Source organism: Neofelis nebulosa, chromosome 13 (genome assembly GCF_028018385.1).
Source record: "Neofelis nebulosa isolate mNeoNeb1 chromosome 13, mNeoNeb1.pri, whole genome shotgun sequence".
NCBI lineage: Eukaryota > Metazoa > Chordata > Mammalia > Carnivora > Felidae > Neofelis > Neofelis nebulosa.
In genome coordinates, this window is record NC_080794.1 from 7641028 (window position 1) to 7668442 (window position 27415).

General features: G+C 46.0%; 1 protein-coding gene across 3 annotated transcripts in view; it reads left to right on the forward strand.

Annotated features, from left to right (window-relative positions):
* Positions 1-27415, forward strand: part of MTR (5-methyltetrahydrofolate-homocysteine methyltransferase) — a 133149-nt gene that overhangs the window by 50863 nt on the left and 54871 nt on the right. For all 3 annotated transcript variants that reach the window (XM_058696257.1, XM_058696258.1, XM_058696259.1), the window contains exons 16-22: positions 5896-6075; positions 8448-8564; positions 8844-8984; positions 14726-14815; positions 15900-16052; positions 18051-18158; positions 19237-19337. In XM_058696257.1, the coding sequence (XP_058552240.1) occupies positions 5896-6075; positions 8448-8564; positions 8844-8984; positions 14726-14815; positions 15900-16052; positions 18051-18158; positions 19237-19337 (890 nt within the window). The remainder of the gene's footprint in view (positions 1-5895; positions 6076-8447; positions 8565-8843; positions 8985-14725; positions 14816-15899; positions 16053-18050; positions 18159-19236; positions 19338-27415) is intronic.

Below are 27415 nucleotides of genomic sequence, written 5' to 3' on the forward strand. Positions count from 1 at the left end.
AATGCTGTAAAGGAAAATAATTGTTACTATAAGGCAGTAGAACTAAAGATTCCTTTTAAATACTGCTTTCCCTATTTAAAAATAATTTTTCTGTATGATTATAGACATATATGTTTACTGAAGAATTATAAGAAATTACAAAGAACAAAACAAAAAAAATCCACGTATTTGCAAAGCTCAGAAGCCAACAATACAGATATTTTGGTTATTGTAAAGGCATGTCTTCTGTCAGTGAATTCTCCTCACACTCTTGGGTGTAGAAACAGTTAAGAACCAAGATTTGCTTTGCTTGGATGACATGGTTGCTTCTAAGGAGAAAGCCTTTCTCTTAAACATTTGTTTTTGAGAGAGAGAGAGAGAGAGAGACAGACAGAGAGAGAGAGAGAGAGAGGGAGAGGCAGAGGCAGAGAGAGGGGGGAGACAGAATCCCAAGCAGGCTCTGCACCATCAGCTCAGAGCCCGACGCGGGGCTCGAGCCCCCGTGAGATCATGACCTGAGCTGAAATCAAGAGTTGACGCTTAACCAACTGAGCCACCCAGACGCCCCGAAAGCCTCTCTCTTAAATGGAAAAACTGTTGGAACTGAACAGAAGGGGGAACTCACGCCTGCTTTTGTTGCAGTATCTGGCTGCCGTCTTTGGTTTATGTTTGTGATTCATGTTGCACTGAAAACTGCGAGGTCAGGGTCGGATGTGGCTGAGGGGGCTCTGGCCCTGAGACTTCTGGAGTAAAAGGCAAATAAGGAAGTGTTTCTTTGTCTTTTGCTGATGTTCATAGTTTTGATTGCCTGTTATTTTAACTCCTTTATCCTTGAAATTTCTATGGGAAAATAATGTTATTACTACTAGTAGATTTAATTTTCCTTTTCTAATTGAAATGATTATTTTGATAGAATAATTTTTGATAATGTGAGGTTTCTTAGAAATATAATTATCACCTAAAAGGATGGGCTTATATCATTTTTGTTTGCACGTGTGCAAACTAATTTCAAAGGATCAGTATCCTATAAATGCATCCGTTATATTCACATTTTCCTCTGTTAAATGATTTGAAAATAATTTTCCAACTTATGGAGAAATAAAGCCCCATTGGGATATTGATTAAAATTTAACCCTAACCTAGAATATAATGATATCTTAGCAATATTCCTAGTTGTCCTTTAGGAGCATAGGATGTCTTTCTAGTTATTATTAATGAGGTTTTATAGTTTTTCTTAAATAGAGAATTTCGGGAGCCTTCCTAGGTGTTTTGTGTCACTTTGTTGTTGTGATTGGCTTATTTTTTCCTTTCGTAAATATTTCTCCTTTGGTAATGATCTATTAGATTTTTATTTCATGACAGCTTCTCTGTTGAATTTAGATAAATTGATACCGTTTTTCAGTTGAATGTCTTTTATTTTCCAGGAAGCTATGCACCATGGTATCGTAAATGGTTCTAGGAAAGGGAAGTAACAGTTCTCAGTTTTCCCTTTATTTTTACCTTGCTGAAGGTAGTTGACCCACGCCTAGGAGCTCATTCTCAACGTTTTCTCCTCTGATCCTCTCCGAGCTTTGTTAACATCCTACAAGTATTTCTGCATTTCAGAGGCCTCCTATTCAGTGGCTATGGAGAGGTGACCACTGCCCAGTTAAGCTTACGTGATTGGATATTTCTGTTCTTGGGCCTTTCCTTCTCAGGTGGACTATAGGTCTGAAGTCCTTGCAAAGACTTTTCCAGATTGCTTTTGGAGGCGAGAGTTCATGACAGGGATGTGAGGAACAGAAGGCCTCCACGCCTCTCTTGGTCCCCAGGCCTCCACAGAGCCTGGGACGCTCGTTACCTCACAGGAGTAACAGCACAGCTGGGGGACCTCCAGCTCAGGCTCTGGCTTCCCAGCGCGCCTGGCTTTCCTGTTTGTGACGGAGAAGATTTGAATGGGGTCGCTTGGCCCCAGCTAGGAAATGGTGCTGCTTCACCTGGGCCTTAGCATTGGCCTTGCAGAGTACGGTTTTCCAGCATGCGGCTTCTATCTGTAGTTTCTGGAGAAAAAGCCACGGGCAGGCGTTGGATCATGATGATGACTACACAAATGAGTCTGGCCTCTGATTTCCTCATCTGCCGTGTCCCCAGTGGTCACATCTGAGACCCTGTCCTCCCTAGTGTTAGCATACTGTGGAGATTGTCTCTGTGTCTCATTGCCCTGTCTCCCGTCTCGTCCATTTCCCCCTCAAAGTCTGAGTCCCTGGCATCCAGATTTTCTGCCTTGCGCATGAGCTGTGCCAGGGGCGCCCCTCCCTTCCTTCAGGCGAGGGGTGAACCAGGGGCCCTCCAGGTTGGCCTTGCATTTCCAGCGACCCCAGTGCACTCCTCCACCGTGGGCAGGGTCTCCACCGTCTTCACCCCTGGCCTTCACTTCTGCCCTCGTGATGCTGGGTTTCCTACCACCTGCCCGTGGCTGCCTGTGTCCGTCCGCACATTTGCCACCATGGAGAATCCACTCAGAAGGCTTCTGAACTAAGCCCACGCCCTCTGTGGTTTTGGAAAGCCAGAGTGTTTTTCCTTGTAAACTTCTTTCTTCAGGTTTCTTCCTTCTGACTCATCGGTGCCCTGCTGATGGTGGCACCCATGTCCCTATCACTTGTGGCTTGGATTTCGTGGCAGCGGGATGGGCCTCCTGCTCCTTCTTAACTAAAGGATCTGCCTACTGATGGCTGTCCGGCTTTCTGCAGCCTAAGAGTAAATCGGGTAGATGGCGAGATCATAAATGGCCCTTATTCCTTTCTTCTCGACCCTGAGATTTGTGGACTCATCCCTGAGGTTTTCTCATCGCTTGACCTGAAAAGGTGCCGCCTCACCCATCCAGGACCCCAGCTTGGCTTTACGGGAGAATCGCCAGGGGCTCCTAAAGATATCGTTGCTTAGCTCTCTTCTCAAGGTCCTGATCTAACCGGTCTAGGGGGAGGTCCAGGTATTAGAAAACACACAAGGAGCCCCACAGATGACAGTGTGTGACCAGAGTGTAGAACCCTTGCGAACAGAGGGAGGCTCCCGTTCTCTTCTTTCCCTGGACCTCTCTTCTGGATCCTGTGAGATCCTCGGCATGACTGCAGCCTGCTAGCGTGTTTATCTCCTAACCCTGGTTAGGTTATCTCCTAACCCTAACCCTGGGTTGAGACAGAGCCCACTCCTGTCTCCCTTTCCCTTGGCCCTTGGTCCTGCTGAGTCATGGGGGCACTGAACCAGCTGAGGTGACATCTAACCCCACCAGCTGCAGGTTTATCTCCTAACCCTGGTTGAGGAACATGACAGAAAAAATCCTGGCGAATCTAACGTGATAATGACCTCCTTCTGGCAAAGGTCTGCACACTGAGCCTCTGTTCATTCTGAGATTCATTTGTTTATTCAACGGCCGGGAGTTGAGTGTCTGTTAATGTGACGGGACTATTCCAGGTGCTACAGGAACAGTTTGACAAGGATGTATCCTTAGGGGGCTGAGAGTTGGTGATTCTGTTCTGGCCCGAATAACGAATTCCTGCCCTGTGAGGACCCTCCTGCTTGTTCCGTGGGCAACGCTGCCTCCTGGCACACGGCTGGGCTTCCCTGCTCGCCTGCGCACGACACCCTAAGCCTTCCACACTTGGCCGCGTGTCATTCGTGGCTCAGAGAAGTGAGCAGGACCTGGATCTCTTGACTTACCAATCAAACTAGGCTGTAAGAGACACTGGGAGTGCTGGTAGCCCCAGGCCCCTCTGCCTCCTCTTTTAAGGAGCTTGGCTGGGCCATGAACCTAGAAGCTAGAACCCTTATTGGGCTCACTGGTGAAGGGTGAATCAAAGTCCAAGAGTAAAGCCAGCCCTGGACGGCCTGCTCCTGACTGCTTTCTCCAGGCCTACATCTTGGCCTTAACCTTGTCACTCTAACTGAAGGAGTAAGTTGTTGAAGAAATTCATTTAGGGAAGAAGAGAGCTTGCCACCTTCCCTAAAGCCTGGAGCGGTGGGGCCACAGAGCCCACTCCTGTCTCCCTTTCCCTTGGCCCTTGGTCCTGCTGAGTCATGGGGGCACTGAACCAGCTGAGGTGACATCTAACCCCACCAGCTGCAGGACGCCGGGAGAGATTGGAAACCAAAGGGAACAGTTGAAAGAATACCAAAGTAGGCAAGCTATTGAAAGCCTGGATCTAAGGGTGAGTTCTTTGTGTAATTTCTAGCCGTACCTTTTCTGGGGGGTGGGGCCTCTCTGAGTGGCCCTCATCTGTGTGCTCACCTGGAGAGCTTGCTCTCTGGAGGTCAGGACACTTAGTGCCCACGTCTAGGCAAGGGCGCCCTCCCTCAAAATAGCTTGTAGACTCAACACGTGGTTCAGTGGTGTTGGCCCAAAATAGCTTGTAGACTCAACACGTGGTTCAGTGGTGTTGGCCATTTGTCAGTAACATTTTGCACACAGAATTGTGTGTGGCTTATTTTTTTGGATTGTCATGATAGCAAGTGTTCAGTTTTTCTTCAGAGCAGATTTGATTTTTTATGCAAGAAATCACTCGGGGCACCTGGGTGGCTCAGTCATTTGAACGTCCGACTCTTGTTTCGGCTCAGGTCACGATCTCACTGTTTGTGGGTTTGAGCCCTGCCTTGGGCTGTGTGCTGAAAGTGTGGAGCCTGCTTGGGATTCTCTCTCTTCCTCCCTCTCTCCCTCCCTCTCTCCCTCCCTCCCTCCCCTCTCTCCCTCCCTCCCTCTCTCCCTCTCTCCCTCTCTCCCTCTCTCCCTCCCTCTCTCCCTCCCTCTCTCCCTCTCTCCCTCTCTGCCCCTCCCCCACTCACACTGTCTCTCAAAAATAAATATTTAAAAAAATATTTAAAATAACTCAGAATGTAATTTGTTGAATAAGCCCTGTGTTGAGGCTGTAAATTTGGTCTGAAGATAGTCTCCATCACAAAGTTCAGAAGGGCTTTGAGTAAAAGCAGTGTTGATTCAGTAAACAGTATTGAGCACATACTTTGGCAGGCACAGTTCTAGGCTCAGGGGATACAGCAGGACTGGTGTTCTGGCTCAACAAGTTAATAAATAATAAAACATAAGAATAATAAGTTGCCAAATAAATGCCATTTCTAGAAAGAGGTGCCACGAGGGGGATGGGATGGGGGAAACAGGCAGGGTGGCTGAGGGGACGGTAAGGAAGGCCAAACTGGAAAGAGCTGTCTGGGCTGGGACGTGTGTGATGCGAAGCACAGAGCCATGTCCCTGTGTGTCCCCGGCAGTGGCAGCAGTGCATTTCGCTCTAACGTAGAAGCTTGGCAGGTGTCCAGACCATCAGAGGAGCAGGGGGAAGAGTAGAGTAGATGAGAGCAAACGTTAGGAAATAAACCCGGAGACGTGAGCCCTGGCTGTAAGGCTTGAGGGGCAGCAGCTGGGAGTTTTGAGTCTTGCTGGAATCTGTTCCTTGCTTTCTAGTGTCACCGTTCTGAAGAGTAATATGGATTCTATTTACATTTATGATTTAAGGCACACATTAATTAGCCAGTGCATGGGGGGTGGGGAAGAAGGTGGGGATTCTTGGATCTTTGTGGAGTATTGGAGCAGGAAAATGCCAGAAACCCTTCAGAAGTGTTGCCTGGGTGATGAGTTAAGGTGCTGCAGGCAGATCTCGACAGGAGGGACGCTGACTCGTTAATTTGTTCCTCAGTAGCGTTTGAGTTTTTACCGTGTGTGTGTATTTTTAAAGAAGCTTATTTATTAATATACCACATGTGTGTGTGTGAGATTTTATTTTCACGGACTCAGTGTAGCTGTTGTGCTGGCGACAGTCTGTAAAACCCAAGCATTGGTACCCGAGTGCCTTCGACAAGTGAAATGTGCTTCTGTTTTCATAGATAACACTTGATTTTTCTATCTCAAATTACGTCTTTTCCTCCCTTCCCCAGGCGACAGAAACGGATGCCAAAATCAGAGTGTGCATCCGGGCCTACCATCTACTTGTGAAAAAACTGGGCTTTAATCCAAATGACATCATCTTTGACCCTAATATCCTCACGATTGGTACTGGGATGGAAGAACATAACCTGTATGCTGTTAATTTTATCCACGCCACAAAAATCATTAAAGTAAGTATGGATGTTTTCTCTTTCCTCCCCAAGACATCACTCACATTTATCCCATGGCTCCAGTGAGTAGTTGGAGCTACATGATTATTGGCTGGGAATGTCGACATTTTACTCTTAGGTAGTAAATTGGTTTTCGGAAATTTAGGGGCCTTTTTTATTTTTCACGTATGTGTTTTACACTATGGAGTATAACATACATACTGGAGAAAATATATAAAAGGTACAGAGCATAATAAATAAATATGAATCACGTAGTAGTTTTTACATAGGTCATGAAATAGAACGTGCCTAGTGCTCCCATGAGTCTCCCTTCAGATTACGCTCTCATTCTGAATTCTATGATGTAACCATCATCCTGAATTTTATGATACCACTTTGTTGCTTTTCTTTAGAATTTTATCGCTTATGTACAGTCTGTATTTGCAAATTCACCCACTTGGTAAAATTTATTCGTGACCCCAGAATCAGTACTCATGGTACTTTTGCAGTCGTTCACGGACATGCCCGTGTGCAGAGAGGTGAAAAATTCAAGCGGCCCCACCTACACGTTCCCAGATGAGGTCAACAAGGACATACTCTCCTGCTTTTCTCAGCTATCATCCTGCAAACAAGCGTCCATTTTGTGGTCTATTTAAGTGCCATGTTTTTCACATTTTTAAGCATTTTCTTGGTAACTTCTTTCCCTGTTTCAATGGCCCCCAAGTATAGTGCTGCAGTGGCATCTAATGTGCCTGAGTGTGGGAAGGCTGGACATGCCTTGCAGAGAAAATACTTGCATTAGGTAAGCTTTGTTTAGATGGGACTTGTAGTGCTGTTGGCTGTGAGCTCAGTGTTAGTGAATCAATACTATACGTTAAACAAGATGTCTTTACACAAACACACGTAAGACAAGTTTATATATTGATGAGTAGATGAAAATTGTGTGACCAGAGGTTCACGCGAACAGAACTCTACTTTTCCCTCGGAGCAGTGATTCCAATATTCCTGGATTCATTGTTCACGGTGACTTTATGGAACAAAACTACCACAAATAATCAACTGTGTACCCAGTGCTTTGCCTAGTTTTGAGCTTAATATAAGATCTTGGGGCCCCTGGGTGGCTCAGTTGGTTAAGTGTCTGACTCTCGATTTCGGCTCAGCTGACAATCTCATAGTTTGTGAGATTGAGCAAGGAGCCTGCTTGGGATTCTCTCCTTCTCTCTCTCTCTCTCTCTCTCTCTCTCTGTCTCTCCCTAGCTTGCACACATGCTCTCTCTCAAAAAATAAACTTTAGGGGAACCTGGGTGGCTCAGTCAGTTAAGTGTCTGACTTTGGCTCAGGTCACGATCTATCTCACAGTTCATTGAGTTCAAGCCCTACATTGGGCTATGTGCTGACAGCACGGAGCCTGGAGCCTGCTTCGAGTTCTGTGTCTCTTCCTCTCTGTCTGCCCCTCCCCCGTCCCTTCTCACATTCTGTCTCTACCCCCCCCCCAAAAAAAATAAACATTAAAAAAAAAACCTTTAAATAGAATCTTAAGATTTGTATGTCTCTTTTCCTTACCCAGACTTACTTAAAAGATTCATCTATGTTGTCATTATACTTTGTTCATTTTTATTGATGTATAATATCGTATTGTGTAACTGTTCCACAATCAACTGTTCTGCTGTTGATAGACATTTGGTTTGTTTCCAGTTTTTGGACCATATAAGCAGTGCTGCTGTGAACATTCTTGTACGTGTAACTTGGGTGCACGTGCATGAGTTTCTTTATAGCATACACCCAGAAGTGGGGTGCTTGGGTCACAGCAGTAGATAAGGTGAGCTGTCTCCCTAAGTGCTTGAGCTGGTGTGTACTTTGACCAACGTAAGGAGGGGTTCCTATTGTTCCACATGCATGCTCATGCTTGATATTGTCATCACGTGTGCTGGGAGCCTCAGTTTCACGTTGTGGTATAATCAGCCAAGTTTATGGTGAACTAGGGAGTTGGTTGATTTAGGCTACAGAAGCCTTCGAGTGAATGACCGACTACTCTCTCTCTGTGTTTTCCATCTCTGATTCTTTCTTTTCTCTGTGATTTATTCGGCAAGTATTTTATGGCACACTCACCATGTACTGTGGCCCCGTCCGGCTCCCTGTAGAGATGAAGTGGATACAGCAGAATCTTTTATCTTCCCATAGGGGATTAGAGCGTAGGAGGAAAGACCGTCTATGAAAGAGCTCCCGCGACGTCGTGGTAGGGCAAGTTGAGTCTACGTCTGGCTCCAAGAAGCCCTGAATTACTTCGAACTTCACGTTTTTTACTTTCCGCTCTTGTATATGTAGCTTGAGGAATGTGATTGCTGCTTTTGGCAAAATAGGGTAATCTGTTCACCTTTAAAATTTTTTGCTAGGAAACATTACCTGGAGCCAGAGTAAGTGGAGGTCTCTCCAACTTGTCCTTCTCCTTCCGTGGAATGGAAGCCATTCGAGAAGCAATGCATGGGGTTTTCCTTTACCATGCCATCAAGGTACAGTACAACACCTGTTTGCACTTGGAGCCAGTTTTTAATCGGGACAGGGGTTTGCAGATGTGGGGACAGACTCACGCAGCTGGCCTGCTGCAGCTTCTGTGGCTAACGTTTTATCTGTGCTTTATACATCGTCTGTGGCTGCTTTCACGTACAGTAGCAGAGCTGAGTAGTTGTGACGGACACCGTGGTCTCAAATACTTTCTACAGAAAACATTTGCTGACCTCTGAATTTCCCTGGAAATTCTCATTTTTTTTTTTTCTTTGTATTGCCCTTAGTTTGGTATGGACATGGGGATAGTGAATGCCGGAAGCCTCCCTGTCTATGATGATATCCATAAGGAGCTCCTCCAGCTCTGTGAAGATCTCATCTGGAATAAAGACCCCGAGGCCACTGAGAAGCTCTTACGCTATGCGCAGGTAGAGAGAAAAGTGTTCTGACAGATGGCTTTTCCTGTCTGAACTCATCATTCAGGTTCATTAGACCATCGTAGACTAGAAGCAAGTGTCTAATCCAGTCTTTGGATCACTTAATTTCTACAGAGAGTTCCAGAGAAGGTGTCTTAGTTAAGGGTAAGGAAGCAGAAGCAGGCCATACCCAGCCTGCTTCAGTGTTCTGAATTTAGGCTTCTGTACATTTATTTTAAAACGTACAATTAGGGGCACATGGGTGGCTCAGTCAGTTGAGTGCCGGGCTCTTTCTGCTCAGGTCATGATCCCAGGGTCGTGGGATCGAGCCCTGCATCAGACTCTGCACTGAGCTTGGATTGTGCTTGAGCTTCTCTCTCTCTCTCTCTCTCTCTCTCTCTCTTTCTTTTTCACTCTCTCTCTCTGTCCCTCTCTCCTATTTGTGCTCTGTCTCTAAAAAAATTAAAAAAAAATTTTTTTAAATGGTGTATTTGTAAAAAAAGTAAATAAAAGGTAAAATTAGTTTTTTCTCATACCAAAGTCACACATGTTAATTCTAGAAAATTTACAAAATACAGATAAACAAAAGAAGAAAATAAAAATCAGAATCCTACCATCCAAAGTTAACCACTGTTGAGATCTTGTTATAACTTTCTAGTCACGTTTCCATTTTATGAGATATTTTTCTTCCTTGTAATTTAAATTAGCTATTTTGGATTTTCCTGTGCGGCTGTGTTATTTCTGGGTTCCCACTGTGGCGTGTTTATGTCTGTGTGCCTGTTGATACCAGGGTCTGGTCCACCTGTGGCAGCGTTCTGCATTTGAGGGCTTGTGGTCTGTTCACCTCTGATCTATAGACATGAGAATTATTACAGTGAGTGTGAAAATCGGTTCCTTGTTTCCCCTTATTATGTGTCAGGCAGTCCTGGGTACATTAAGTATGTATCATGGGTGTGGCTTCCTACTGTTCTAAGTAAGATGAGATCTTTACCTCAAAAAACCTTTCTCATTTATTTCTGAAAGTGAAGGCAAAGGAGGACGTTATTGTCACGTTGTGAAGGTGGTAGGGTGCTCTCGTGGATGTTGTCTCCCTCGTTAACGTTTTCCGTGTTAAAATCTGAATTTAACTCTGGCAGAGATGCTCACTTTCCGCTTCCGTCGAAGAGTGAGTACTAAAGAGCTCTGGAGGAAGGCTAGGAAGGTTCAGGGTTAACTGCCTCCTTGTCAGCTTACAGGTGACAAGACTTAAGTTTCTGAAATTGCTGTGGGCTCAGTGAAGCTCACGGAGTTCAGACTGTGTGCCAGTGAGCACAGGCTCCTCCTTCCTGTTCCTTAAACACATTTCCGATTTCTCTTGTGGGCCAAGGCCAGGATGGATCCGGTCTTGATTACCGCAAATATAATCAAGTTGTGCTTCTCACCTCATTGCATACGAAACAGTCTCTAGATCGCTCCCACCCCCCCTTTCCAGAACTGTTTCTGCTCATCTAGACAGAGTGCTTAGCCCTTGAATAGTCTTCAGACATCAAGAACCTGAGTGTGGAACGCTATTCAATTTTCTCCCGAGCCTGTCTTCCGCTGAGTGCGGGGGAGACCTGTCCGTTAGTAACTCGGGGTTCCGGTGAAGCCAAAAGGGCATCCGAGTTTCTATAACTATGAAGTTATACCAGAGTGTTCTTACCCACACAGTGATGTGCTGTTTCAGTTTTTCCTCCACTGTCCAGATGAGCCAGCTCTCACTGAAGAAAGGTGGGAATCCTTGTGTGTAAGGCTGTTCTCATTTAAGGTTTTGTTGACTTTGTAGGTGATGTCAGTCCTTCTTTTCCATCTGTGTTTTAGAGTTTGCTTACAGATTTTTGTTTCTGTGTATCCTGCTGAGCTGTGAAGAGGTTTTGCCCCTGGGGCACAGCCAAACTGAGGGAGATCTTAACAGCAATTGCAAGAGCTTAACAATCCATCATATAAGAAATTTCCTCCCTCTTAATGTAGCCACAAGGACTTACTACAAGCCATTGACCCGTCTGTCGAGTAGGCTGTCTACCTTCAAGGTGACTTCTGTTACCATTAAGGGAATTAATAACCACAACAGGTATACTTTAACAAGTCCCACGAGTTGCCGGCTCTGTAGCGATTTCTCAGGATGTACCAAGTGCAGACGGAGCATAAAAAGCAGTGATATTAAGGGGCAAGTAAAGGCTGAAGATTTTTTTTCTTTAAAGAAAATGATTATCTCTTCTCGTTATTAAACGATGCGGTCTGCACCCAAGTCCCTGTGTGATACCTTGTTGAACAGGTGGAAAGCATCTTCTCTCTGATCTCACTAAGCTCTCTAATCCCACTTTGGGGGAGTTAATGGGTTTGTTGAAAAATAATTCTTTTAATCGGGTGCAGACTGGCCTGTGATGAATAAATTATTTTTCGTAATGACATCTGGAGATGGCATGGTACCATGTGATCTTTGAGCAGTTTCCTTACCAAGCGGTACCCTAATGGAGGTCATGAGCCCTTTGGGCTGGAAGGATCTCTGTTCTGAACAGTCGTTCCTGAATGACCTTGGATTGTGAGACTGTTCTTGATACTTTTCTGTGAAAAAGGTTATCTGATCCTTCATCTAGCCTTCATCTTCCTCATTGCCATTGGAGGTCGCCTTCTTCTCTGTCTTCCTCTGGAGCAGTTTACTCCCCTTGATTCCAGAAATGAAGCAGCAATCACCGCGAGGACCCTGTGACACAGAAGCTCCCCTAGAGCGGTAGATATGGATACAAGGAGCAGCCAGATGGACATGACAGTAAAGTTGATTGGCCGCTTTACTTGGTAGCTTTGTATTTGCTGAGCTTCCACAGTGGGTCTTGTGTGTGTTTCACCTGTGAGGGATTCTGTGTTTCGCTCGTGGTGAACATCCTGTTGAGCAACTAGTTGGAGAGCAAGGTGGACTCCGCGTGCCATGTTGTGCTTCTGAAATAGCCGCCCTCCAGTGTCCCTCTTGCTTGAAGCACTGATTTTCTGCAGCACGTTCATTGGGTGGGGTAGTTTTCATTCTCTGCAGCCGCCAACACTTTGGTGAAATCCTCACTGGCCTTCCCTGTGTCCTCATTGGCCGCGGTTTGTAATCACGTTCCGTCTGGACCCCTCCCCACCACGTAAGTGCTGTACACCGTGGTGTTTCTGTGGACACACCAGGTCCTTGTTCCAAGAGTGTTTGCAACACTGCCCTGTTTTCACTCCTCCAAGTCCACCCCGCAGGCAGGCATTGTCTGATGGCTCATAGAGCAAATGGGGTGTTCTGTGTCAGGTGACATGAATGTGAGCTTTAGCAGGGCTTTTTCTTTTCTCTTTCTGTTTCTTTCTGCAGTGCCACACAGCTCTGGTTTTGTGGGCTTTGCCATCGTCGTGGCTGGACAGTGTGACTGCGTATGCCTCTGCCACATTTTCTGGATCTGTCTGTCCACCAGCGGACATTTAGTTTGCTTCCGTGTCTCGACTCCCGTGACTCATGCTGCAAACTATTCTTTTTAAATCGCCATCTGTAGTTTTTCCGATAGGTGAGGAGACCCTTGTGCCATCGTTACTGCAGTGAGCACCCCAACCCTGGAGTTCTGGGGTTCTCCCAGGTCCTTCCATCTCTGCTTACACATGGCCTGTCACTTAATGTCTTTGTGTTTGTCTTCTTCCTTCCTGTTACCAGTGTTGTAGTCCAGGCCTTTATCCTGGACTGTTAAAACCTCCCCCTTCTGGGCTTCTCTTAAAAATACTGCTTCGTAAAAAAAAAAAAAAAAAAAAAAAAAATACTGCTTCGTTATTCTGCAGCTTCAGAACTTTGAATTTTGTCCTGCGCCCCCACCCCTTGCCCCCGCCCCGCAGTTGCCTGTGAGGTTAAATCCAGGCTCCATCACATGGATTTCTGGTGCTCCGTGACTTGGCCTCTACTGTCCTGTAAAACACCGCTGCAGAAAATCTGGTTTTGTTCAGCATTAAACCACTCAGCCAGTATTTACTGAACTCTTGTTCTGTGCTGTGTACCTCACTGAGCCTGGAGGATCCAAGTAGTAAGAGAGATGTGCTCTGCGGTTGAGTGAGACGCACAGAAAGGCACAGCACAGGTGTAATCCAGCGCGGTGAGTGCGGGACGCCGTGAGAACGCATAGGAGGGACACTGAACCTGAAGGCGCACAGGTGGTCGGGAAAGCCTCCCAGAGCCGAGGGTCAGGGGAGGCCTGGAAGCTAGAGAGGAGTGAGCCGGCGGGCGAGGATTTGGTGTTGGAGTGCGGTGCTGGTGGTCCCCCAGGGAGGGGCATTTGCATGTAGCAGGTGGGGGGCTGGCCAATAGGTGGGTGCTGAGTGAATGCATGTCAGGTGAATGACTGTGAAGGCCCAGGGGCAAGGGAGATGATGGGGAGTGTGAGGAGCTGCAGTGTTTGGGTAGCTGGGCTCGCTGGGCCGGCGGGGCAGAAGACGCAGCCGATGCGGTCAGGGGGAGAAAGCCAGATTGGCGCGTGGCACGGCCCGGAGCGGAGCCGTGACCAGAGGTCCTCGGCCTAGAAAGGGAATATATCCCTTGGCCTAGAAAGGAAATATATCCCTGGAAGAATAGGACACCTACAGTGAATTTTTTCACGGGGGTAGGGGGGAGGTGGGGAGTGGGGAGGGGTGCTTCGTGATTTGCATTTTGGACAGGCCCCTCTGGTTCCAGTACAGAAGGTGCACTGGGGTCGGGGCGGCTGTGGGCTGCAGAGACCAGCTCACGGCTCGGACCTTGGAAGCGCGGAAGCATGGCGGGGAGAAATTAAAAAAAAATTTTTTTTTAATTATTATTTCTGAGACAGAGCATGAGTGGGGGAGGGGCAGAGAGACAGGGAGACCAAGAACCTGAGGCAGGCTCCAGGCTCCGAGCTGTTAGCACAGAGCCCGACGCGCGGCTTGAACTCATGAACCGTGAGATCACAACCTGAGCCGAAGTCGGTCGCTCAACCGACTGAGCCACCCAGGCACCCGGCGGGGAGAAATTTTGAGGGCTTGGTGAGTGACCGAAAGAGAGGAAGGGATGAATGTTCACAAATGTACTTAGATTTTTGGTTTGGGCAAGTGATGCCACCACTTGAGATGGAGAAACAGATAAGGCCGTGTAATTCACCTCATGGACCACGGTCATTGCACTTTTTGTCCCTTTGCGGAATCTGTCCGTTTCCTCAAAGTCTCTCTCCCCCCCGGGTTTGTGGTGACGACTCATTCCTCGAAACCCTGGGTCTGGTTTGTAGCATGTAGTTGTCTGGATCATCTACTCATCCAGCCCCTGGCACGTGCTTTCTCTGCTGGCTCCCCTTCCGCCTCCTTACAATGTGGCGGGGTCCTTGAGAGCGTGGGCCGTGTCTTGCACCCCTTGGGTGTGCCCGCGTCCTGGGTGCCGTGTGACTCGGCACATGACGGCCTCTCCGCACGTATTTGTGGGTAGTGATGCTCCACGTGGAGGCCTTCGGAGGCCCAGCACGTGTGGGAACAGCTTCTCTTTCTGCCTGGCCATACTTCATTTGAAATTGCTCTTAGGAAAGGAGGAACGGAGCCTCATTTTATCCTTCCACCACAAGCTTAAATCCTGAAACACCTCTCCTTGTCTCTGTCCTTCCCTCAAACATTAACTGAGATCTTAATTCATGCTGGACACTCAACTAGGCACCAGCAATATAAAAATAGAATAAGCCATAGTTTTCTGCTGTGAGGGCTTGTTGTACCCACTCTCTGTCCTAATTTCAACTCAGACTCATGGCAAAGGAGGGAAGAAAGTCGTCCAGACTGATGAGTGGAGGAATGGCCCCATTGAAGAACGCCTCGAGTATGCCCTTGTGAAGGTGAGCTGTGGGAGCACGGGGTGAGTGAGAACAGGCTAGCTGGTGGAGCCTCGAGGTGGTTGCTGGAGGGGAGATTCCCTAGACCACTCCTGAGCAGTTTGGACACTGTCTCCCCCCCCCCCCCCCCCCCCCCCCCCCCCCCCCACGGAGCACAGTTGGCGGTGTCTAGAGGTAGTTTAGGTCGTCACAGTAGGGGTTGGGAGGTGTTCCTGGCATCCAGTGGCCGGGGATCCCGTAAACCTCTAGTGCACAGGACGGGCCCGCGTGACAGAGAATTATTCAGCCCAGAATGTCCGTACTGCCAAGGTCGGGAAACGCTGTTCTAGACCAAGTTGCCGTCATTTGATCCACGAGCAAGTCCTGGATCTTCTGCTGATAATTTGGACTTCAGACAACATAAGCTCTTGGCTTCGGTGTCCTCATTTGTGGTCCGGAGAACTTCCGAGTTCTCTTTTTGGCTCTCGAATTTAACTTTCAACCTCTTGACACTTTTTTGAGATGCACATATTCCAGGTTGTGGAATCACTGAGCCACATTTAAGGGACCTTGAACTGGGGACACCGAGGATTAAGGCTTGATCAGTGAAGGCTGGGTGAGTCAGCGGAGGCTTTGTAGGTTTGGACTTCGCCTAAGGGTCCTGCCCACTGTCATTCCTCCCCAGCCCCAGAACTTTACCTTGACAACACACACTGCTTCCACAGGAGGTCGTTAGTAACGCATACTCTGCTAAACGTTCAGGTAGGACAGAGTGTATTTTATGATGAATTTGGACTTTACTCACAGTATTCCTTCTTTCACTTCTGCATACTTTTAGGGAGTGCTTACCTTGTATCAGTAAAGCCAGCTGAGCACTTTACATAGGTTATTTCATTTAATTCTCAAAACTAACTGCATGAGGCAGGTACTGTGTGACAGTTGAGGAAACTGAGGCTTGATAAATTGCTGAGATTAGTGAGCCAGGATTTGAACCCGCGTACTCGAATTCCAAACCCTGTATGCGTAAGCATTTCTATGATTCATTCTTTATTGACTGGCCTTAGTCCAATTTTTAATGTGATTTTTATCCTAACTTTTTTTTTAATAGGGTATCGAAAAACATATTATTGAGGATACTGAAGAAGCCAGGTTAAACCAGGAAAAATATCCCCGGCCTCTGAATATAATTGAAGGGCCTCTCATGAACGGCATGAAAGTTGTCGGTGACCTTTTTGGAGCTGGAAAAATGTTTCTGCCTCAGGTTGGCAAAAGATGGGGGGTGGTTTTCACAATTGAAAGAAAAAGACTTTGTCTTTTAGTAAATAGTAAGTTCGGGTAGATTTCTCAAGTTTGGAGTTTGACAAGAGCTCGTGGGCACTGAGATGTGGTCATTCTTTCTGTAAATGTCCTACGAGTGACGTCCGGGAGGTCCGTCTTCAGGGCGATGTGCAGGTTAGAGGTTAGAGGTCATCTGGAAATCCTTTGCTTTGTGAGGAGGAAGTGCCACCACATCTTACTCCCAGCACCTGTGTGCTCTTCCCCCAAATTAAAATAAAACCCCTGCTTCATGTAAAGTTAATAACGTTAGCATTTGATTTGACCAGCCAGTATTCATTTTGAACAAGGATGCGTTTAGAATAGTGATAAACATTAAATTTTATGTTTCGAGAAAACCAGAACTCTTATTTTGATTTATAGGAGCTACTAACCATATCAGTTAACAAAACGTCTGTGGGGCCATCAGGGTTGGGGCTGCGAGGCATACAGAACAAGGCCCTGTTTTGGTTTTTCTAATTACTCTTCCTGTATTTAATTAAATGCCCACTTTCTTTCATAATATTCGCCCTTTCTCTAACAGCTTTTTTTTGTTGTATGATTAACATACAATGAAGTGCATGTTTGTGGAGGAGACGGTGTGAAAAGTGTTCACACGTATGCACCAGCCAAACTACCACCACACACGAGACGAGGAACGATTTGTGGTCCTGTCTTCATCTCCTCCAGCCTGTGACAGTTCCTCAGTCTTTGTTTTTCATGACGTTGACTTACTTTTAACTTTGCATTTTTGAGGTGACATTAGACAGACATACTGCAAACATACCTTGAAAAATGGCTTGTATATCCCTCCCCCAGCTTCTTCCCCAGAGGTAAACATTTTTCCTTGACCTGAGTGCAGTTAACAGCCGTGTAATGCTGTTAAATAAAGACCTTGCTCAGATTTAACCAGATTTTTTTTTTTAACGTTTGTTTATTTTTGAGAGAGAGAGAGGAGGCAGAGCATGAGCTGGGGAGGGGCAGACAAAGAGAGGGAGACACAGAATCCAGAGCAGGCTCCAGGCTCCAGGCTCCAGGCTCCGAGCTGTCAGCACAGAGCCCGACTCGGGGCTCCAACCCACCAACCTCGAGATCGTGACCTGAGCTGAAGTCAGATGCTTAACCGGCTGAACCACCCAGCTGCCCCAGATTTCACCAGTTTTCCTACTACTGTTTTCTTTTTATTCCAGGCTCCCACACTGCTCTTATCCTGGTCTCTGTGACAGCTCCTCAGTCTTTCCTTATGACCTTGATTTTTGAAGAGTGCAGCAGAGTTTTTACATAGCTGCCACTCAGTTTGGGTTTGTCTGATGTTTGCTCGTTTTTGGCAAGCATAAGGGTGATGCTGTGCCCTTCTCAGTGGATCCTATGAGGAGGCCAAGAATGTTGCTGTGTCTCATTACTGGTTATATTAACCTTGATCATTTGGCTAATGGTGTCTGCTGGGTTTCTGCTCTGAGAATTCACTTGGAGACGGTGCATCGTACTCCCACCCATGAATAGTAGCATACGTTGATGGATTCTGTAAAAGGCCCCGTTCTTGCTTCAGCATAAGCCTTAATTATAAGTGAATTGTAGTGCTGGGGAGCAAGACGGGAAGGCTGAGAAGGGGCTCTGGTGAGTGGAAAAGGGCGCACAGAACTTGGAGAAGTGGTGGTGGGCGGCCTTCTAGGCTGAGAAACAATAGTGTGCAGAGAGGTTCAGAGGACAGGAATCGCAGCACGGGGGTCCTAGCCTTGTTTTCCTTCTGTGCCTCATTCATTGTCTTTCTCCACGAGGAACTCATTCCTCATCCTGTCTGCTGTCAAAAGTGGACTCCGGTGTGGCTGACCTGAGGCCAAAGCTTGCGTTCTTCATTTATGCTAAATTAAGAGGCTACGAGGGGCCAGTAGCGACCATTCAGGGGGTTTGGTAAAAGATGCCGGAATTTGTGTATTTTTCCTAGGTTATAAAGTCAGCTCGAGTCATGAAGAAGGCCGTTGGCCACCTTATTCCTTTCATGGAAAAAGAAAGAGAAGAAAATAAAATGCATGCTGGCATAGAAGAAGAGGAGGCAAGTCATTTGTCCAGGCCGGTGGGCCCTGGGAGGAATTGGCCTCAGAGACGGTTACTGGGTTGGGGTAGGGACCACGGGGCTTGGCTGTGCCTGTCACTGATTGATAAAATAGAGCGGTGATCTCTTTTACCAGATATCAGAATACCCTGGGATTTTCCTGTGAATGTGGCTCTCTGAATTTTTAATATGAGCGTAGTTTTTCAAACCGAGCCCGTGATTTCAAAACAAAACCACTTTGTTTATCTGTTGACCGTTCACAAGGCTCCTACTATGTGCCAGATGCTGTGCTAGACACTGTAGCTGTAGAGATCGGTCCCTCCCCTTGAGGTAACTATGAGTCAGGTTTGGCTTTGGAAAACCTCTTCACTGATTTTTCTCTGTATACTGGTAATGTCCTTGGCACTGCTTCCGGATCCAATTTAAATCTTGTTGGCTGTGCCACCAGAGTCAGTCATGAAGCTTTGACCTTGTTCAGCTCCCCGAGAAGTTCAGCCAGCTTTGGCCCGTGGGATTCTGAATCCTTAAATTGGTGTGAGCTTGTGAATGGCTCCGACAGACCTCCCACTTGCCTTGTGTGCCTTTTCCTTTTCTTTTTAAAAATTAATGAATTGAGGAAGGGGTTGCTGGCAGGGCTTAGGACAATGGTATTGAAGAAACAAAAGATAATTAAATGCTGTTGAGATGGTGGTTCAGATTCTGATGAGGCTTCTCCCTCTGTTCCCCGCCTCTCCCTTTCCTGCTCACAATAAATATTTCTCAGACAGTGTTTTTGCAGTTTAAGATCTGTCGTTCAGCTATGGGACCGTGTTGGATTCGAACTTAAACTGTTCTTCGAGGTGATGGAACCCATGCTTGAAGTTCCCTGAGCTCCCCTGCTAGGCAGGCTGCCTTGGAAGTGCTCGGGGGCACAGCTTTGTACTTGCAGAGCATGTGATGTGGGTTCTGGGTCAGTCTCTGAGGTTGTCTTTGTTGTATTAGAGTGCTTTCTGTGGCAACACTTGCCTGCTTCTAGAGATTTAAGTTGATCTGTTCTAAGTGACCACAGCAGTGCTCAGCTGCTTGGTTTGCTCCCCAGGACCCCTACCAGGGCACCATCGTGTTGGCCACCGTGAAAGGGGACGTGCACGACATAGGCAAGAACATAGTTGGCGTTGTCCTTGGCTGCAATAATTTCAGGTGAGTCAAGACCCACCTCTCTCATCCCCTTTCTTATTCAAAAATTAAAGCATTTGCAGCAATGATTCTGTATTGTTTGGGAGGGGTAGGGTCCAGCCGTGGATGTTGGAGGTTATTTTTAATTTCTGTTTCCTGACTGTGTTTTCGCACTTCCACATTGAACACACCTTTTCAAATGAAATAAATGAGTAAGTTTGTCACCTGTTAATCTGGTTGAAAAGGACAAAAGGAACAGTAAAAACTATTCAAGCCGGGTCAGAACAACCAAGAGGCTTCTTGAGAATTGACCTTGGGCTGGAGGCTCTAATTACTAGAACACTGGGCTCCTGCCTGCAGCCAGTGGCCTAGAGCGTGTTCTGTTTTTCTCCTCAGTAAATGATGGCAGTCTCAGAGCGGAGATCTTAGAGCTGAGACTTTGGCTAAATGGGGTTTTGTAAGAAGGCTTTGACTGTACAATTCTCTCCTTCCTCTGCTTAGAACAGGACTGTGCATGCCTCTTGGAAATGATGAAGCTAGATTTTGGAATGTACAGAAGTAAAATCTCTTGCTGATGTGTCTCTTTATAGTGGATACATATTCAGCACTAAGTTATTTCCATGTGAGAGCTGATGACCTATAGTAAGTGTATGTTTTGCTCAGATTTCAACATATTCTTTATGATCCAAAGCCTAGTACAACTAATGCCCTCTCCGGTCCATGTCCAACCACAGTCCCTGTGAGTCATGGACTTCCTTCCAACGTACTCTGTCCTCTCTGAAGAAGAGAGCCAGGCCTGTGGTGCAGCTGTGGCCCCTCACGGGTCTCTCCGGCTGTCCCGTGACAGTTACCCTTCCAGCCCCTCCCTCCTTTCAACTTGGTTAACCATCTCTGTATTCGAGGCCAATTTAATGCAACCAAGAAGCCCTCAGGAAGGCTGGAGGCAAGGAACGAGAACGGTATCAGGATGACTTTTGCCCCTTTCTTCACAGACATTTCTGTTTTCTGCCCACTCGCTGTCAGAACACTTAGTACCCTCTCCCAGTCTTGCAAATGAGGAATTTTGGGATGTATTTATTCTTTTTTAAAAGGTAAATACATCGGAGGTTGTTGTCATGAGATTTCAACTATAGAGTAAGTATTTGGATAAGGGGTTTCCTTCCTGAAATCTACAAGATATCTCTGCTCTGGTCTCACCTTTTCAAACCTGATGTCGTTGGTTTCTGTTTGCATTCATCATAATTAGTCAGCATTGAATTCAGCTTACAAATGTTTATAGATCGTCTGCTATAGACCACACATTGCACTAGAGACACCAAAATGATTTAGTTGACTTCTCTCAAGAAACTCAAGAAATTTACTGTTTAGGAGGCTAAATAGCCAGGTACCTGTACAGTTGTGATCATGGTCCAGAAACTGTTGAAAAAAAGCAGCTTGTAGGTAAACTTATTAAAGCAGTTCTTGAGATATTATTGTCATGAGTTTATAATTTTTTATTTTCAGAAAATGGATAAGTAGCCAAAAGAATCACACTAGGAATGTTTTTTCCTCCAGTTAAAGACGTTCTAAGAGGCCGGGGAGAACTGTGGCATTTCTCCAGGGTGCTGCTCCAGCTGAATGTCAGCATCTGTGAAACCTGCTTATTAAACCTGAGGCTTTCCTCCAGCACATCCAGTTCCTCTGTCCTGTGCATTGAAGGGGTGCTTGTCTTTGCTCATAAGTCTAACTGGAGAAACATCTTCTAGTGAAACTGTAATTATTCCTTTTATAAAAACATGAGTGAACGTACAAACCTTTTCTATCACGACAGACGCCCTCTTGGGTCTTGTGCCTCTTAACACGTGGCCCCCTGATCAGTTTAATTTTATGGTGTTAGCTAGTAGGCAAGTGCCCCCCCACCCCACCCCCGGCATCTACCTTATGTGGTTAAATGTATACTTTTGCTGAGCCTCCAGGTTCTAGGCTGGATCTGGAGCGAACCACACAGCTAGTGAGTGAGTCTAGCAAACCATCCAGAACCAAATCTTAAGGCAGCTTTCTAGTTCCAGGCTCTTTGTCATCGATGCAGAAAATCTCATAACGTGGTAAGGATTTTTTTCTTTCTGAAGGAAAAAGAAGTCAAGAGGACTGAAGATGATAGTTCTGTCCAGACAGAGAACATTTTTATGGGGATGATGCATTAGATTCTGTGATCTAGTAGAACATGTAAATTTGAGAATTTGAATAGACCTAAGGGATAGATCCACCAAGAGACCACTAATACCTAACATTTGGTTACCACTTCACAAATGAGCTAGTGTTTTTACATCACTGATTTTTCTGTTTTCTGTCTTCTTTTCCTGATGGTTTTCTTTTCCTTTCTTTTCTTTCTTCCTTCCTTCCTTCTTATGGTTTTGATCCTGTGCTGCCCGCTTCAGTTATTGTCTTTCTCATTTTACAGATGAGGAAACTGAGGCTTAGACAAGTTCAGGAGTTTCTTCATGGTCACACAGCCAGCAAGTGGCAAGCCATATACTCAGGGCTTCTGATTCCAAAAGGGAGGACTCTGCTCTCTCAGTTTATCTTCCACTATTGATTATAAAGTTAAACAACTTTAACTGTAATGTTTAATGTTAACATTCTAGTTAAATTCCTCTTAAGTAATATAAAGTATTTAAAAATGTCTTTTGATGAGATAGTACCTGAAAAAGGATTTTAAATATGCTCCTTAATAATTTTTATATAAAAAGAAAATGTGGGAGCACCTGGGTGGCTCATTCGGTTGAGTGTCTGACTCTTGATTTCGGCTCAGGTCATGATCTCACGATTTGTGGGTTCAAGCCCTGCATCAGGCTCTGCGCTGACAGCATGGAGCCTGCTTGGGATTCTGTCTCTCCCTCTCTCTTTGCCCCTCCCTGCTTGTGCTCCCTCTTTCAAAATAAACAAACATTTAAAAAAAATGCACACTGGTAAAGCACAGGTAAACGCACACTGTAAACACAGTTAATGCACATTGTTTGTGTAAGAAAAAGTAGCATATGTCAGCAGAAAATTTTAAATTAGATATCCTGTATTTGGGTGCCTGGATCGCTCAGTTGGTTAAGTGTCCAACTTCGGCTCAGGTCATGGTCTCATGGTTCCTGACTTTGAGCCTCACGTTGGGCTCTGTGCTAGCTGTGTTAGCACAGGTCAGAGCCTGGAGCCTGCTTTGGATTCTGTGTGTCCCCCCTCCCCCCAGCCCGCCCCTCCCCTGCTTGTGCACTGTCTCACTCCCGTCTCTCAAAAATAAATAAATATTTAAAAAAAATTAAATATAAAATAAAATTAGATATCCTATATCTAGTACTTTAAAAATATGGATCTGGTGAAGAAGATAATAATAACAGAGGCCTGTTTATATTTAACCAGTTGTTGCTAATCTGAGTAAAAATTAAGCAATATACAGATGGCTATAAATGAAATACTTTCAAACTGAATAATATTAGAGTGTTCAGCTGAGTGAGAAAAATGACTATCTAAGTCAAGGGCAGACTAGTCCAGTCCTATGCTCCACACATGCTCACTAGATAATTATTCAGAGATTTTCAAGCTGATATGTATATATAGGGGTGGGGGGTGTTACACAGTTTTCCTGGTTTATTGAGATGTAATTGACCTAAAACGTGGTATAAGTTTAAGGTGTACAACGTATTGGTTTGGTACACTTACATACTGCAGTGTGATTACCGCCATAGTGTTAGCCAACAGCACTTTCACTTCATATAGTTACCGTTTCTTTTTTTACGGTGACAGCATTTCATGCACATCCTGGCCAACACTTGTTACCACGCGGCTTTCTGATAACAGCCATTCTAACACGTTTTAGGTGTTTCTCATTTTGGGTTTGATTGGCATTTGCCCGATGATGAGTGATGCTGAGCGTCTTCTGATCTACGTTGTTGGCCCTTCAGATATCTTCTTTGGAAAAATAGCTATTCGGTTCCTCTGCCCAACTTGTTATATTTGAAAGGGAGACTTTCCAGAATTTGTCTCATTCGTTGTTTTAAAAAAGGAGAAATGGAAACAGACACTGTCAGCACCGCTTAAGCACAGATTGGAGACTTTGGCTGGGGACTGCAGAGTGGTTGGGTGCTTCCATCTAGTGGTAGTGTGTGTGAATTGCAGGATCAGAGACAAATGTCATCTTCAGTTCTCTTCAAGAGACAGCAAATGTGAAGCATTTGATGATGGATGCAGGTGCGTGGCTTTGATTTTCCTTTTTAATTTTTGTAGAGAGTAAAAGGGACTTCTTATCTATTATAATATCATATGTATTCTCATCTAGTATCGGATGCCTTCGCTAAAGCATCGAGTGCAGCTTACATTTTTTTTTTCTGAATTAAAAGCCCAAAGTAAATGCTTGTGTTTATTTTTATTTTTTTTTTAATTAAAAAAAAATTTTTTTTTTAACGTTTATTTATTTTTGAGACAGAGAGAGACAGAGCATGAACGGGGGAGGGTCAGAGAGAGGGAGACACAGAATCCGAAACAGCCTCCAGGCTCCGAGCTGTCAGCACAGAGCCCGACGCGGGGCTCGAACTCACGGACCGTGAGATCATGCCCTGAGCCGAAGTCGGCCGCTCAACCGACTGAGCCACCCAGGTGCCCCTAAATGCTTGTGTTTAAAGCTCTCTTATAAACACTTTAGAAAGAGGATTCCTAAAATCAGCATTTTCCCATAACATTAATTTTTTATTCTCTGTAGTCTCTCCTGTGGCATAATATAAGAATGTGGATTAGAAGAGGCCTGTGGACATGGGCACATGGCTCCAATTGAAGAAACCAGGGGAAACCAGGGGGAATGGAGATGTATGTGGGGGAAACAGGAAGTTGCAGTAAAGCAGAGGGACAGTGGAAAGGGATGGCGGGAAGAATGGCCGCAGCCATAGAAGCCCCTCCCCCAACGCTTCAGGTCATTTCCTTCAGCTGAAGTTCCCCAGGGCCAGCTGGTTCATTATTCTGGACCTTTAGTGCCAGTCTCTGTGTAGACTACCCTCTTTTTTCCTTCATTGAGCTAATACCTACTTACTTTTTTCAAGATTCAGCCCAGGTATCCCCCCCCTCCTCGGATGCTTCTAATGGTCATCAGTTTAGGTGACAGCACTCCACGAATGTCACACCATATGCATATTCCGAACCTGCCAATACTTTCTCAGCCCAGGTGTGTGGGGAACATCCCTTTTCCCTTGAGGGTGGGGCTGGGGGCGGCCTCTGTCTGGGCTTGCTTGTCCCTGATGGTGAGCAACCACCTCCATGCATCTCAGGGCTGTAAGTATTACTCTCTGTGCCTGGAAGGTCAGGAAGTATGCCCCCGCTGAATGATTTGTTTGACTGTTTCCCAGTATTCTTTTTTTTTTTTTTTTTTTTAACGTTTATTTATTTTTGAGACAGAGAGAGACAGAGCATGAACAGGGGAGGGGCAGAGAGAGAGGGAGACACAGAATCTGAAACAGGCTCCAGGCTCTGAGCTGTCAGCACAGAGCCCGACGCGGGGCTCGAACTCACGGACCGTGAGATCATGACCTGAGCCGAAGTCGGATGCTTAACCGACCGAGCCACCCAGGCGCCCCGTGTTTCCCAGTATTCTTAAGACAGGCTAATAAATTGGAAGTTGAACTTGTGTCCCAGTCGCCTAGCCCACTGTTTTCAGAACTCTTCTTTCCTCACTCGTCATGGGTTTTCTCTCTTTTGCTGATTTTTTCTTCTCTGTGCGACCCCCAAATAGGGGAGTGCTCCAGGGCTCAGGCTTTGGACCTCTTCTCTGTCCTGCCACCCACAGTGGTGCTTCTCAGACTGTCATGTGCCTTCCCCTCCCCTGGGGGTCTTGTTAAAAGACCCGATGAAAGTAGGTCTGGACCCAAGGCTCTGAGTTTCCAGGGGGCGCATCCAGGCCAACAAGGCCCGGGACGGCCTTATCTCATCCAGTCTCGTGACTTTCTAACACCTTGGTGCCAGGTGCCAGGTTCTGTCTCCAGCATGGACCCCTCACCAGAACTCCAGACTCACGTATCCAGTCGGCTACCTGAGAGCTCCATTTGGAGATCTAAAGAAATCTCAAACCTGGTATTTTGAAAATTGCACTAGTTGCCCCCCTTAAGATGCCCTCTCTGACCTCTGTGCCTTCAGTTTCCCCCTTTCCACATTTCTGTCCAGCCACAAGGTCTCCTCAATGTCCTCAAACAAAGCAAGCATGTGTAAGATGTTCCCGAAGGACATACTGCTTAAAACAAGAAAAAGGAATGAGAGGAAGTTGATTCTCGCCATCAGACTGATGATTTGTAATTGAATTTTGAAAATACCATATGACGTTGAACACAGCTTTGAAATGTATGCCGTCTTGTCTCGATTTAAAAAGCAATACGCTATTGTACTTAATTTTGTATGCAACAGTCTATATTTAGTCCTAGTTTAACAAAAGGTGTAGTCACCAGCCTTTCCTAATTTGCTAAAAACAAAAACGTGGCGTCATCTCACTGTTGTTAGGACCTGCCGTCCCACATCAGTAAAACGCACAACGTTTACTCTCTGCTGGGTTAGTGCCGACAAAGCTGAGCGTAGTTATCGTTGATTTGAAATTGTCTTGCTTTTTACTGGGGATTCATATGGGCCAGTTTTTTCTTTTCTTTTCTTTTCAAGTAATGGGAGCAAGCTAGAAAGTGAGTATAAAAAGATACATAGCGAGAAGCAAGACTCCTTCCTGTCAGGCATCCCCTCTGACCAGATGATGGTGTGTCCAGTAGTAGTTCGTTGATTTCCTTTTTTTTAAAATTACTTTGCCTGTTTTATTTAAAAAAATTTTTTTTAAATGTTTGTTTATTTTTGAGGGAGACAGAGTGCAAGCAAGGGAGGGGCAGAGAGAGAGGGTGACACAGGATCTGAAGCAGGCTCCAGGCTCTGAGCTGTCGGCACAGAGCCCGACACGGGGCTCGAACTCACAAACTGTGAGATCATGACCTGAGCTGAAGTCAGATGCTTAACCAACTGAGCCATCCAGGTGCCCCCAATTATTTTGCCTATTTTAATTGTTGACATTATGAAAGAGGTGAAAATCATGCTGTGAAATGCATACTCATGATGAAATTAAATTGTGAAAATGACCACCGTGATGGGTGCTTTCTAAATCTCGAATAGAGGAGTCGTACATGGAATGTTGTCCAGGGTGGGAATCCTCTTGAGTTCAGAAAGCGCCTCCTCTATCAATTGGAGCCCCACCAGTCTTACTGTGTTCCCACAAAGCGGGCCCCTGCACTTCTGCTCCGTGCCCGCCCTCCATCTTGGATGTGGCCCTCAAGCCCTCGGGTCAGCTTTTCCTTTGAGTCTCTTACCCTGTCTCCCTCAGTGATTTGCTCCCTGGTTCTGTCTCCCTCTCCCGTGACTCAGTAACCAGATTCTCATATTGTCTGCTTTCCGTGAGCAGGAACCGACCTTCCTGATGATCCTTCACATTGGCTTCCAGCTAGTCTCTCCTGTTCAGTAGGTGTTTACTGAGTGAACTTTCCCAACGTTTTTATTGGCCTCAGTGGCCAAGAGAATGGGTTATGGTGTCAGATCGTGGTTCTTGTCCCAAATCTACTGCTAACTAGTTGTGTGGACAAAGTTGCTTAATGTCTCTGGGCCCTTCTTCAGTAAAATGGAGCCCATGGTGGTACTTGCATCCTGGAGCCGCTTCGAAGGTAAAGTGGGATTGATTGTGACGGCCCACGTGTCCACTGACAGGCGAGCGAATAGGCAGAACGTGTGTGTCCGTTGTGCTAAGTGCAATAAGCCAGATATAAGGACCAATGATGTATGAGTCCACTTACACAGATGTCTAGAGTTGGCAGATTCACAGGGACCGCTGGGAAGGGGGAACTGTTGCCAGATGATTAGAGTTGCTATCTGGGGAGATGACCGGGTATTGTGATGGTTGCACAGCACTGTGACTGACTCTGATTAGGGCCACTGAATTTTAAACTTAATCATTAGAAGGGCACATGGTACTTTATGTATTTTACTAGAGCTTAAAAAAAAAAAATAACGTCGGGGTACCTGGGTGTCTCAGTCGGTTAAGCATCTGACTCTTGATCTCGGCTCAGGTCATGATC